The sequence below is a fragment of the Panicum virgatum genome, chromosome 7N (assembly GCF_016808335.1).
Source record: "Panicum virgatum strain AP13 chromosome 7N, P.virgatum_v5, whole genome shotgun sequence".
Classification (NCBI taxonomy): Eukaryota; Viridiplantae; Streptophyta; class Magnoliopsida; order Poales; family Poaceae; genus Panicum; species Panicum virgatum.
The window spans coordinates 49,098,948-49,112,485 of NC_053151.1; the positions used below are offsets into that span (position 1 = coordinate 49,098,948).

At 50.1% G+C, this 13,538-nt stretch overlaps 3 protein-coding genes across 3 annotated transcripts; 2 read left to right on the top strand and 1 right to left on the bottom strand.

Moving 5' to 3' along the window:
• Nucleotides 1-2,171: 2,171 nt before the first annotated feature.
• Nucleotides 2,172-3,315, bottom strand: LOC120683676 (ethylene-responsive transcription factor 7-like). The gene has a single exon (XM_039965768.1). The coding sequence runs from the start codon at nucleotides 3,009-3,011 to the stop codon at nucleotides 2,433-2,435; it is 579 nt and encodes a 192-aa protein (XP_039821702.1). The 5' UTR covers nucleotides 3,012-3,315; the 3' UTR covers nucleotides 2,172-2,432.
• Nucleotides 3,316-4,371: 1,056 nt separating this feature from the next.
• LOC120683816 (EH domain-containing protein 1-like) lies at nucleotides 4,372-8,447 on the top strand. Its single transcript, XM_039965907.1, has 16 exons — nucleotides 4,372-4,649; nucleotides 4,761-4,840; nucleotides 5,015-5,083; nucleotides 5,185-5,242; nucleotides 5,320-5,369; nucleotides 5,473-5,512; nucleotides 5,616-5,677; nucleotides 5,771-5,884; nucleotides 6,316-6,418; nucleotides 6,509-6,558; nucleotides 6,656-6,784; nucleotides 6,873-7,124; nucleotides 7,332-7,411; nucleotides 7,518-7,644; nucleotides 7,747-7,890; nucleotides 7,999-8,447. Exons 1-16 carry the CDS (start codon nucleotides 4,565-4,567, stop codon nucleotides 8,182-8,184), a joined length of 1,629 nt encoding a protein of 542 aa, XP_039821841.1. The 5' UTR covers nucleotides 4,372-4,564; the 3' UTR covers nucleotides 8,185-8,447.
• A 2,141-nt stretch (nucleotides 8,448-10,588) lies between these two features.
• On the top strand, nucleotides 10,589-11,920 carry LOC120683824. Its single transcript, XM_039965919.1, has one exon. The coding sequence runs from the start codon at nucleotides 10,915-10,917 to the stop codon at nucleotides 11,557-11,559; it is 645 nt and encodes a 214-aa protein (XP_039821853.1). The 5' UTR covers nucleotides 10,589-10,914; the 3' UTR covers nucleotides 11,560-11,920.
• Nucleotides 11,921-13,538: the final 1,618 nt, after the last annotated feature.

Below are 13,538 nucleotides of genomic sequence, written 5' to 3' on the forward strand. Positions count from 1 at the left end.
ATGTGAATGGTCATTGGTCACATGAGAGGAAACTACAAAGTTGAAAGAGGATCGGCTGTAGTTATGCACATGCATCGGAGGAAAGATAAAGGAACAAATAATGGCATCATTGCCTAGTGTAATTGAGATGCAAATGCACCTATACTACACCCAACCACTTGCTGATCAACTGAAACTGGATTTTATAAGAAAAGGCACATCATGTACACACAACCTACTAGTCCATAGTTATCCAAAGGCTTGTGTAGCTGGTTTTCATATCACACATCACATAGCTTCTTCTTCACCCAGTTAACACCAACGACACGCAACGTAATGGGATGGGGAGTCCGGGGTGCTGGCCTACTGGAAAGAGGAGGCGTCGGGAACTACTTTTGTTTGGCTGTCGTGGGAGGAGGCGCTCATGCGTTGGGCCTCATTGGTTTCCCGAATGAGGCATCCTAGTTCGCATAGTCACGCTCTAGTTAAGCTGAAAAACCAAGCACCGTGAAAACGCGGATGAACACATCCATCCCACTTAGCCGCCAGTTTTCCATCATCTAAGCTAGGCTAAGAAAAGGGCCAAGCAAGTGAACAAGGGGTGCTTGCACCACACGAGCCACTGACCTGGCCATGGTACATCATCTACTTTCCTCCTCCTGGTTACTCGTTGTTCTTGGAAAAGGTTCCAACCATTATCGATTTTTTCAAATCGAAAGGTTGAAATGCATATGGTTATGCTGTAAGTAGGTTATGATAAAATGCTCGTAATAATCAACCGAAATCCCAAACAGGGCGGCATAAAACAATGATGGAGCATGTTAAATTTTTGATATGCAAACAAGAAATCATGGAGCGAAAACGACATCATGCATGAACTACATCAATAATTCTTCAAGAATTATAGCAACATTTGTGTTAGTTTTTTTTTGCAGAAAAGATCCGTGTTAATTCATGAGCATCTTAGATATTATTTCCGGTGTGGTGTAGAAACAGAATGGGCGGAGAAGAATGGGCGAAAAAAAAAACTCTCGACGATCTGACCTGAACACTGCATAGCTTTGCAGAAATCATCCATCTATCGCCATTCATATCGCGTACAGAATCGTAGTAGCACTGCCTCTCTCTAGCACGAGTCAATCACATCAGAGTATGGTCAGGAAAAGAAGAATGGAGCAAAATCGCCTTCTCTGTATTCGTACTTGCTTGAACATGCGACCAAATAAATCGTTTTGACCTTTTTAGATTAATAATTTCTGCTACACATCAAGAGATAAACTATGTCTAAATAATAGGCCGGTTCACTTCAGATTATCGTAGCGGGCTGCAGCTGCACAGTCCAGCCAAGTAGTCGTTCGGCTGCTGCAAAGATTCAAAGCCCAGCCAATGCAAGCAGGATGTACCGTAGCTGCAGCTGCCGCAACAATTAGTACCGAACACTACTAATAATAAAATAAAATTATGTAATAGAAAAATTAAAACAACTTTTAATTTGCAACATATGTAGTCGCACAAGAATCGTGCTTAACTTTAGTAATTCGAATACGATCAAACAAACGTATCACTCATCATGTGTCCATGGCTATTTTGTATATTTTTATACGGATGCGAATTGTCTTGCTCATAGCTTATAGGAGAGGAGACTATAAACGTAAAAGCGAATAGGCCGTAGTTACGCAGAGGCATCAGAGGTAGGCAAAGAAGCAAATAATGGGCATCACGGTAGAGTGTACTATGTAATTGAGATGCAAATGCACCAGTACTACACCCAACCACTTACTGATCGATCGACTCAGACTGCCTCTTATAAGAATGGCACATTGTGTAACACGGCCTACTAGTCGATACTTATCCAAACGATCTCGGTGTAGCTGGTTCTCTTATCACACAACACAATCGTAGCTTTCTTCCTCTAGTTGACACCAACGCAACGCAATGCAATGGGTCAGGGGTGCTGGGAAAAGGAGGCGTCGGGAATTGCTTCTATTCTAGCTCGTATCTTCCATGCCCTGGTGCTACTCCACTATCCCGCTTGAGGCTTGACTCCCATCATCCGAGATGGGCTGTCAAAATAGCTATTTTACCTTCTACTTCTGGCTTGAGGCGTAGAACAATGAGTGAGCGGAGTGAAAATGACATGCACGAACCACATCGCTTCTGCCCTCAATCACAAGACAATAAATCTCCAAAAATACTCCAAGAATTATAGCAACATCCGTGTTAATTCATTTTTTAAGAAAAGATATGTGTTAATTCGTGAACATCTTACATGTTATCTGGTGTACAAATAGAATGGGCAGAGAAGATGGTAGCAGATCCAAATACAAGAGGCGTTAAAGAAAACGAGAACTCTCGAGCACGAGTCAATCATATCAGAATTTAGTCAGGAAAGAAGACCGGGGCAAAATCGCCTTCGATGTTTTGCTGTTGTTGTTGTTCGAGGATCATATTGCTCAGAGCCGCAGCTCCGTGCAGAGGTCGAGGGCGTGGTCACCGTCCACCGGCGCCGGGACGTTGAGGTCGAACGGCGCGCGCGACCGGACCGTGGAGGCGTCGTCGCCGTCGTCCACGACGGAGGCCGACGAGGCGCAGTCGCTGTGGCAGTCGGTGTCGGGCGCTGCCGGCCGCGGCTTTTTCACCGAACGCCTCCGAATTCGAGGCGCCGCCGCCGCCGCAGCCCTGGGCGCCCCTCGGGGTCCGCTGGAGGACTCGACGGTGGAGCTGGAGCTGCACGTCGGCGCGGCGGGCGGCGGCGCGACGAGGCCGCCGCCACAGCCGCCTTGGTGGCGGGAGGGCAGCGGGAGGCGGGAGGAGGCGCAGGGGAAGTTGGTCCTGGCGAGCGGGCCGCGCAGGGTCCGCGCGGCGACGTCGTAGGCGCGCGCCGCGGCCTCGGCGGAGTCGAAGGTGCCGAGCCAGACGCGCGCGCGCTTCGCCGGGTCGCGGATCTCCGCCGCGAACCGGCCCCACGGCCGCTTCCGCACGCCCCTGTACCGCGGCGCCGCCACGGCCACGGCCGCCGTGTCGCGCATCATCCTGCCCCGCCCGCTCAGCCTCAGCTACCCGATCAAAGACAAACCCCTCGACGCGCCGCGCGGCTATCCCTCCTCAGCGGAAACGCGCGGGCTGAGCGGAGAAGCGCGGGAGGATGTGGACGCGGTGTGGTGTGGTGTGGTCTGGTCCGGTCGGGGAGAGGCGGGGGTGGGATTAGAAGAAGGCGTGGTGGTGGTGGTGGGAGGAGACGCAGCGCGGCTCGCTTTGGGCAGCCGCCTCCCACCTTCCCCCGCTCCCTCTTGGCCTCGCCATTATAGATTTCTTTTTCCGATTTGATCTCTTCCTCCGCGTCTCGTTGCCGCCCGAGCAGCAATAGCACGTTTCGATTTGTTTTCGGCCCGGCCTCTCCCTATCGTGTGCCATGCCATCTACTACTACTACCACTTGTATTGCAGGGTCGCTGTGCTGTCCACTACTACGTGGACCAGACGCCGGCCGCACTAAGCAAAAGGGTCGCTCCTCGCTCGTATTAACCATGCCGCGGCACCGTCTGATCTGACGCGGGATTCGGATACGACCGTCCGCAGCGATGCCGATGAAGGTGGAGTGGCGGTAAACAAGACATCTGTTGAATCGGCATGTCTCAAGGCACAGATTTTACTCTGAACGGCTTCACGCTCGGTTTGCATTTGCAACGGCAGAAATCATCCCAATCCAGGATGAAGTTGGGTTCTAACGATTCATGGTTAATTGGTGTATAGCCCTAACTGGCCATCAATAATCTAATGATCCACTTGTCACGGCGACGGCTGAGTGGCTCAGGGTCAGGGCAACCCCGCCGCCTGCCGTGCCGTGCGGTGCGTCGGCCCAGCTGCAGAAATCGGCAATTGGCGGCCGCGTAGGGCTCACTCCACCCCAGGCTCGACGGGCTCCCCACCGGCCGCGCACCATAGCCGCCGTCGAGGCGCCGACCCATCGGCCATCGCCATCCGGGGCGGTGGGCCCCGCAACCGCCGCGGCCCCGCAGATCAGCGGGAGCGGCCGCCGCCGCCACGCACGCGGGGCGCGGGACCAGAGGAACCGCGGCGCGTGGTCTCGGTCCCGCACTCGCAAGTCGCGCGCCGCCCGAGAGAGAGGGCACCGCCTTTTGATGCGACGCGCTGGGATCATGCGGTGGGAGTGAAACGAGGCGATGGCGGCGGGCCCGCTTTTGACCGCCCCCAAACGCGCCGCAACCCCGCGAGACCGACCGGGTCGTGCCACGGCGCCAGCGCGGGACGGTTTGGGCCGAACCCGCCGAGTTCTTTTGGGCCGGGCCGTTCATGTCAAAAACCCGGGCCTGCTGCTGCAGCCCACTGTGGTGCCAGGTCATTCAAGGCGCCACCTGCCCAACGCCCGGCGCAGCCGATGGGCAACGCCGCGGCGAGCCCCATTAACCCGCGGGAAGGCGCTCCCCCGCGCGCGCCTCTGCCCGTGCGGCGTTCTCCTCCACGCACCAGTTGCCTGCCTGCCTCTCCGGGCCACCTCCCTCTCCTCGTCTCTCCTCTCCTCTCCGGACCAGGCTCGAGAGGAAGGTGAACGAGCCGGGGGAGAGATGGGATCGGACTCGTCGCCCAAGAAATGGAACCTCAAGGAGCAGCGCAACACCTACCTCCGGTGGTTCTCCCTCGCCGACGAAGGTTTGCTCCGCGATCCATCGCGCCGCCCTCTGTCGAATTCTTTTGCTCTTTCTTGCGGATCAATGAATGCTGCTAAATCTGATTGGCGCTGTTATGGTTGCGCGATCGAAGACGGGGATGGGCGCCTGACGGGGAACGATGCGCTCAAGTTCTTCGCCATGTCCAATCTCTCCAAGCCCGAGCTGAAACAGGTGAGCTGGCGTGTTCAATACGCATAATCCCTCAGTCACACAGCACAGATTACAGAAATGATCCGCAATTCTGCGTGCATTGTAACACGACACGATCAAACGTTACAGCTCGGGCGTTCCCTGGCTTGTTTTCTGTTTACCACTGTCACTAAAACGTTTCCTTCGGATCTTTAGGTTTGGGCAATCGCTGACTCCAAACGTCAGGGGTATCTTGGATTCTACGAGTTTATGACTGCAATGCAGGTTTTGTACACCTTACATTGACATCTGGCCTGCTTTAATCTGATCTCTGCATATTATGGACTTGTTTTTCTACGGTATATTAAACTGAGAGCAACGTGCAGCTGGTTTCTCTCGCACAAGCAGGGAATGAGATCAGTCAAGACACCATTTCAAATGCAGGTGCAGCAGATTCAAAGGAGATTTAACTACTAATGGAGATTTAACTCGCCCTTGCTGACTGTTTTCTTTTCCTTCAGATTTGGAAAGGTTGCAGCCCCCCACAATGGAAGGTCTGGCTAAAAAACTAGTATGTCAACGCTACCTTTTAGTTAACTCGAATCAAAATGCAGAAATAGCACACAGCCTCATTTATTTCTCTCTTTTCTATTCCTTTACGATTCTTCTTGAAGAAAAAGCACTCTGGGAGCAAGGGCGAGTCTGCTATTGTTGGTACGTGATGTTACCTTAAAACCTAATGGATGACATAACCTTTTTTTTGTCTCTTCTGTAAATTGTTTCTGTGATCTTACTGGCATTCTCACTCATTATGCAGCATGTCATCCAGCAGAATCACCTATACCAGCCAGCTGGTTTAACTCCAAGTCAGGAAAGAAGGTGCGGCAATAATTAGATGTGCGGAAATGATTCAAACGTATTATTTTTCAGTGTTTACATTGTACTCAATGACTATACTTATTAATTCTACAGATTCCTTTAAAATCAGTTACTTCAATTGTCGATGGGCTAAAGAAATCGTACATTGAGAAGTTGAGGCCTCTGGAAAAAACTTACCAGTTCCAAGACTTTGTATCTCCCTTGCTGGTAATTATCACCCCTTTTTTGCTCGCTCCAGTTCTGTTTGACAACAAAGCTACATCTTCTGTAAAGTATTGAGCTGTATTCTTCATATTTTTTGAAAAAACAAATAATCTCCGGCCAAAATTTAAGAAGATCACAATTTGAGCATACAAATAGTTGGATAATAGCAAATAAACAAAAGACTAGCAGAAAATGATATCTATCAGATATTACCCAAAAACCCTCTTGACGTGTGTGATGTCAAAGGGGAGATCCCTTGTGCACACAATGTATTTCAAATTTTTCGTTAAAACCATTTCCATATCATTCTTTTATTGCACATTTCTACAGCTTTAGTAAGAGTATTGCATGGCAAAAAATAATATCCGATGGTTTACAAAATCTATTTTTTAGTGGTTTCCAAATCATGTTTTTTTTAAGTTTCGTATTTGTAGACTAGCAGTGATTTTGATGCGAAGCCAATGGTCATGCTGTTGGGTCAATATTCCACGGGAAAAACAACATTCATAAAGCACTTACTAAAGACAAGTTATCCAGGTGACAAAGATATATCATATACCCATTGTTCATTATTCACATGATATTTTGATTTTATACTTAACAATATCTGCAATATTCCTTGGACAGGTGCTCATATTGGACCAGAGCCTACAACAGACAGATTTGTTGTCATCACTGTAAATTCTCTCAGACAGCGATCCTAATTTGCTTCGTTCAGTACGGTTCTTCTCCAGCATCTTCTCATTCCTATAACAAATGTTTCCACCCACGCAGTCTGGACCTGATGAAAGATGCATTCCTGGAAACACAATTGCTGTCCAAGCTGACATGCCATACAGTGGCCTGTCATCTTTCGGAACAGCATTTTTGTCAAAGTTTGAGTGTTCTCAGATGCCTCATCCGGTATAATCTTTCTCTTGCACGGAGTATTTTATTTCACTTTCTTTGACTTCTTTGTGGCAAGAACTGACATTTCCATTTACTTGTGAAGTTATTAGAACATGTAACCTTCGTGGATACTCCTGGAGTTTTATCAGGGGAAAAGCAGCGAACACAGCGCAGCTATGATTTCACTGGAGTTACATCATGGTTTGCGGCCAAATGTGATCTTATTCTTCTCCTGTTTGATCCACATAAGCTTGACATCAGCGATGAGTTCAAGCGTGTGATTGGGTCACTCCGTGGGCATGATGACAAAATACGCATAGTTCTCAACAAAGCCGACCAAGTTGATGCACAACAGGTGAATATTCCTGCTTAGCCCCATGCCCTTTCCCTTTCCCTTTCCCTTTCCCTCAACACGTCAGCATATTCTATTTTCTTGCTCCTATTCGTATAGTCTTGAAATATACGACAACATACAGCTACATATCTTATTATTTTGGAACTTTGTATTTCAACAGTTAACCCTTCTAAGCGATTCGCAGTTTTCTGACGGGATATTTTTCAGCTGATGAGAGTGTATGGAGCACTATTATGGTCTCTCGGGAAAGTCCTGAACACACCAGAAGTTATGCGTGTCTACATAGGGTATGGCCATCCTCACTAGAGACCTAACATTTGGCAAATTATCAATCAGGTATTACTAAGACTGCATTGGTGTCACTGGAAACACTAAACTAATTGCCTCTTCTAGTTCATTCAACGACAAGTCGATCAGGGAGACAGCTGCTGGCCCACTGGGCATGGAGCTGTTCCAGAAAGAACAAGATGACTTGCTCTCCGACCTGAACGACATCCCCAAGAAAGCTTGTGATCGCCGGGTGAGAAACATCACCATATTCAGAAATCATTTTCTCTATTTCAGCTTTTTTTTGCTTGTGCTAAGCCCTGTAATAACGATCTTTTGACGTTTGGAATGCCAGATCAACGAATTTGTGAAGCGCGCGAGGGCTGCCAAAGTTCATGCACACATAGTCAGTCATCTGAAGAAAGAAATGCCTGCGCTGATGGGCAAGGCCAAGGCTCAGCAGAAGCTGCTCGACAGCCTCGATGAACAGTTCGCCAAGGTTACAGCTGACCCACTTCTCATTCCCTACGCCTGTATGCAACCATCCATCCATGTACACTGTCTCCGAAGCTGAATCTGGAACTTTTGCTTCTGGCGTGGCGTGCAGGTCCAGAAGGAGCTGCACCTGCCGCCAGGGGACTTCCCCAGCGTGGAGGAGTACAGGGAGCTTCTGAGCTCGTACAACTTCGACAAGTTCGAGAAGCTGAGGCCGAAGATGGTTCAGGGCGTCGATGACATGCTGGCCTACGACATTCCGGAGCTCCTGAAGAAGTTCAGGAACCCCTACGACTGAAGGAGGAATCTCCCGAGGTGGCGCAGCTGCAATGGCCTAGTCAAAACCGTCTGTTTCTGGAAGTTCAACTGTTCGAGACGGCAAAAATTCACATTGTAGCCATCCTGGACTGCCAAACTCATCTTTCCTGGTGATTTTCCTCCCATCACAGTTTTTTGTGTGGTGAATGATCTCAGAGAAGAAGATGAGGTTGATCCGACTTGGGCCTCCAAGGTCTCACCTATCTGCGTTGGGCTGGGCCTCCAAGGCCACACCTACCATTTTTCATGCGCTTTTTTCTTTTTTATATTTAAAAATAAAAAAATTCAAAAATATATACCGATTTGGAAAAATTACAGAAATGGGGCCACGAGGCGACAGCGTGCCTGTCGCACCCGTGGCCGGCGACAGGACCTATTTGTAAAAAAAAATTTAAAAATAGGTGCTTGGAGGAGTGGCGGGCGATAGGTGAGGCCTGTCGCCCTTCAACCGGGCGACGGGCTCCTGTGTGCAGGCTGCCTGCTTGCCTTGGGCCACGGGCCAGCTTCTGGCCTGTCCACGCTGCTGACGGCTGCCTTGCTCTTGCCGTGTGCATGTGTGCTCCTGCAGCAGACTGTTTGAGGGTAGATTTTTGTTTTTTTTTCCTCGAGTTCCAAGGACAACGCCCCACTCTTTGTAGTACACTAGTACTCTACATTGCAAAAGGACGTAGACCAGGTTCACAGCTCCAGCGGCCTTAGGCCTCGGTTCCAAAAATTTTACACCCAAAAATATCACATTGAAATAAATCTTATATGTATAGAGTGTTAAATATAGATGAAATAAAAAACTAATTGTATGGTTTGCTTGTAAATCATGAGATGAATCTAATGAGCCTAATTAGGCCATAATTAGACACTAAATTGATACAGTAACCTTATCGATTACTTAGTCTAAAAAATTCGTCTCGAAGTTTACGGACTAGTTCTGTAATTAGTTTATAATTAGTTTATATTTAATATTTTAAATATGGAAAAAATCCACCTCTTAAATTTTATGGGAAACTACGGGAAACCGAACAAGGCGTTAAATGGAACGCGTGAGAGGCCTTAAATCGGTTCACAGCTCCGGCGGCTGCTTCTGGGCTCATGAGCTCCCCATGCCATGCGCCATGCCTGCATCAGCGACTGACACTGTCACAGCGTGTGGCACCTGCGGGTAGCAGCCAGTGTCTGTCATCTTCGTTCCTGTTCTTGAGGTGCAGTGCAGGGCCAGGGAACCTGCCTCATGCAGGAAAAGAGTGGGGCGTACGTCCTTTTGCAACGTAGAGTACTAGGCCCTGTTTAGTTATAAAAATCAAAATTCCAAATTTTTTCCGCCATCTGGACTTAAATCTAGACGAAATAAAAAACGCATTGCGATTACTGCCTGTAAATCGCGAGACGAATCTAATGAACCTAATTAGTCCGTAATCAGACGCTAAATTGCTACAGTAATGCTATAGTAACACACCTCTAATGACGGATTAATTAGACTCATTACATTCGTCTCGCGATTTACAGATGAGTTCTGTTATTTATTTTGTGATTAATTTATGTTTAATACTTCAAACATAAAAAGATAGTTTTTTAAAAACTTTACGGCGCTCAACTAAACGGGGCATAGTGTACTACAAAGAGTGGGGCGTTGTCCTTGGAACTCGAGGGAAAAAAAACAAAAATCGACCCTCACACGGTCTGCTGCAGGAGCACACATGCACACCAGAGAGGCAGACAGCCGTGTGGCGTGCCGCTGCTCTGTCCTGAGCAGGTTAAGGAAACCGGTGGGAACCGGTCTGACTTGATTACGGTTTGGGCTGATATCAAATCGGTTCCAATTCAAAATTTAAATTTAAATTTTAAAAAATAAAAATAAAAATTCCCGAACCGGTCATACCGGCCGGTAAACCGGTCTACTGACCCCAATTCAAAATTCAAATTTTAATTCAAAAAAATAAAAAATTCCCAAATAGGTCATACTGGTCGGTAAACCGGTTAACCAATTGCACATGCGATTTTAAATTTAGATTTGAATTCAACTGGTTTCTATCGGTTTCCGATCAAACCGGTCCAGTAAACCGCTACCGGAGGGCGGCAGTTTGACCGGACTAGTCGGATTTGGAAACCCTGGTCCTGACGTGAGACGAGGACCGTCTCCGTTTACATGGTCGTAGGGATGACCTCCGTCGCCGGCGCCGTCGCCACCACGGGAACAGGACATCCTCCTCCTCTGCCCCCATTGGACGGCAAGCCAAGGTAAGAGGAGGGGAAGGCCAAGCCAAGCGAAACCTCTCCCCGTCTCAGATGATTCCCATCCGGTGGGTCCTCCCACCCATCCGCCATCCCCCATCCCAAGTACTAGAGGCTAGAGGCAGTCCCCCCCGCCCCCCCCCCCCCCCCCCCCCCCCCACCAAACCCAACTCCACAACCTCCCTCCCCTTCTCCCCCTTGCCTTTCTCCTTCCTTGTTGAGCCCCAGAAGGCAAGAGCCCCCCCAGCAAACCCTCGCTCAGCTCAGCAAACCCGCAGGAGGGGAAGCGGCACGAGCTGCGCTGCTGCCATCCCGCAGCTACTCCGAACAGCAACGTCTCAGCCGACGGCAGCCGTCGCCACCTAACCACCAACTCCGCCCGTCGCCTCTCCCCGTTCGGCTTTTCGTCGAGCAGTTGGTGGGCACCTAATCCCGGCTGCCTAAGGCGGACTGGGGAGCGAGCGAGCGAGCTTGAGTGAGTGAGATGAAGAAGCTCTACCAGGGGAAGGGGCGGCGGGTGCACCCGGCGCCGGCCGACGCGGCGCTGCCGGCCGCCGTGCTGGCCCTGGCGTCCGCGCTGACCGCGGAGGAGCAGGAGGTGCTGGCCTACCTGCTGTCCTGCGGCGGCGCGGCGGGGGGCCGCCCGCGCCGCCGCCGCGGGCCCCACCCGCCCGAGATGGGCTGCGGCTGCTTCGGCTGCTACAAGAGCTTCTGGGCGCGCTGGGACGCGTCCCCCAACCGCCACCTCATCCACCACATCATCGACGCCGTCGAGGAGGGCGGCGGCGGCGGCGGGAGCGGGGGCCCTCCGCGCCGCGGCCCTTCACGCCGCCGCCGCCGCGGGCGTCGCGGCAGCGACGCGGCCGACTACGAGGACACCGGGGAGGTGGACGCCAGCGCGGACCACCACCAGCACCACCCGGGCTGCGACGGCGGGAGGGACCACCACGGCGAGTACGAGGGCGACGGCGATGACGAGGAGGAAGAAGTGGCCAGCAGCATGGACGGCGACGAGGATGACGCGTCGGTGGCCAGCGAGGGCGACTGCACCGGCGGCAGCGCCGAGAAGAGCACGGTGGGGAGGCTGGTGCGCTTCATCGGGGAGAAGGTCTGGGGCGCCTGGAACTAAGCCGGCTGCCCGCTCGCCTGTTCTTGTAGATTAGGGGAAGGAAGGAGACCAGACCACCAAGGAGGAGGGTCTCGTCAAGGTCAGTACCAGTAGTAGCTGTTTTGATCAAGAGCACCTCTGCTCTACGCCCTTTTCCTCTTCTTTCTTTTGTTCAATTTCTTGCACTCTGGTGAGCATGTGAGGATTGGAGTGGGGGTAAAATCAGCACTATCTCATCCAATTTCAGCTCCCCAGTCCCCGCCTTCTTCCTCCTCTGTACCATATTTTTGCTCCTTTGGTTCAACAATGAACTTCTTGCAAGAGAACAAGTTTCCTTTCCATTTCTGCATGGTGTCAACTGTTTGGGTACTGACTTTTACCAGCACTGTTGTTGTGTGCTCGTGATTAGGTAATTAGGGATGATGTTTGTTTAGCAAAAGTTTGCATAAAGCTTGGCATGTCTGCAATTGGTGGTGGCATCAAGTTATGCCTGCCTCGTTGGCCACTTCTCCTCTAGTACCATGGAAAGGGAAGCATCTGTGCAAAGCCACTGTTTTTTTCCAAGTTCGTTAAGCGTGTTGCCTTGCCTGCATTAGTGGGGTTCCATCTCCCTGAATAATCGAATCATTAGGAGTAGCATCTTTGATTTCGTCAGTTGTGCATCTCTCCTTCCCCACCAACGAACTTTCTGTTTTATTAAAAATATGATGCACAGTGATATTGGTGGTGGCTAACTAGGAGCCATTCTGATCAACATTTCTTCCCTCGCGTTGAAGAACAGCATGTTTCGCCCCCCCCCCCCCCCCCCCCACCAAAAATATGATGCACATTGATATTGGTGGGCGTTAAATTGGAGCCGGTGCGATCAATATTGGTTGCTTTCCTCATGTTGAAGAGCATCATGTTCATGCTGAGTTCCTTTGCCCCTCAAAAAAGAGTTTTTTTCTTTTTTTTGGGTATTGGCTGCCCTTTTGAAACAGTACTATTAGTAGCTTTCATTGGGGCGCCTTTTGGACCAATCAATCGGCTCTCTCCATCGGACGGCGCGAAAGGCTCCATTGGAGCTTTCCTCTTGCGCCGCACCGCGTAGGTGCACCCCTGTTGAAAGTAGTAAAGCGGAAGAAAGAACTGCCATTAACTTGCTTGCAATTGCTAAGGCTATCTCTAACCATTCCTCCCATCCAACTCCCCCCAAACGTACTATTTACTATATTTTACTACCTCCCTCCAAAAAATTCCTCCCCTATAACTCTTTCTCTCCAACCATTTCCCCATATCTATTCCATCTATATACTATCACTCATTAACTAACTATTTATTTATCATTTTTTAATTTAAAAAAACATACAATATTTGTACTATCATAATACGCATTATCATCATGTTACGGGACTCAAACGAGATTAATATCATAAAGAAACGGTGTGATTAGAGATATAGGGGAGTTGAAACTCCCTCTATATATAGAGGGAGTTTCAACTCCCCTCGTATATAGAGAGCTTTGGGGGGAATGATTAGATTTCCCCCCCAAAGCCCCCCTACTTGGGGTGGGGGCCATATAGCGTGAACCGTTGGAGGAAGGCTAAGCGAAAGCCAGCCGTGGGCAACACTGGTTTTCACCCCACACTGACTTGGCAAGGACGTGGACTCCACAAACAGACCGGCCCCCCAACCCCGTCCTTGTGCAAATTCATGGCAAAGTCTCTGGCACTTTCAATACTGATCCAGTGGTTATGCAGGTGCAGTACGAGTAGTAAATTGCATAGCCCTGTAGTGGCACGTAAGCAGGCTCGCCTCCATTGGGTAACACAACTGGTGTCACTGTAGCCGCTCAGCTACTCTACAAGGGAAACACAACTGCACAAGTCGCTGCAGCTGCTGGTGCTGCCGTGCTGGGCCTTTGACAGCGAAACCTTTGATCGCCGCGGCTCAAGGACAAACAAGTCGAGTGATTAGCCGCAGGGTTTACGGGCAGGGCAGAGCTGCAGCTGCTGGGCTTG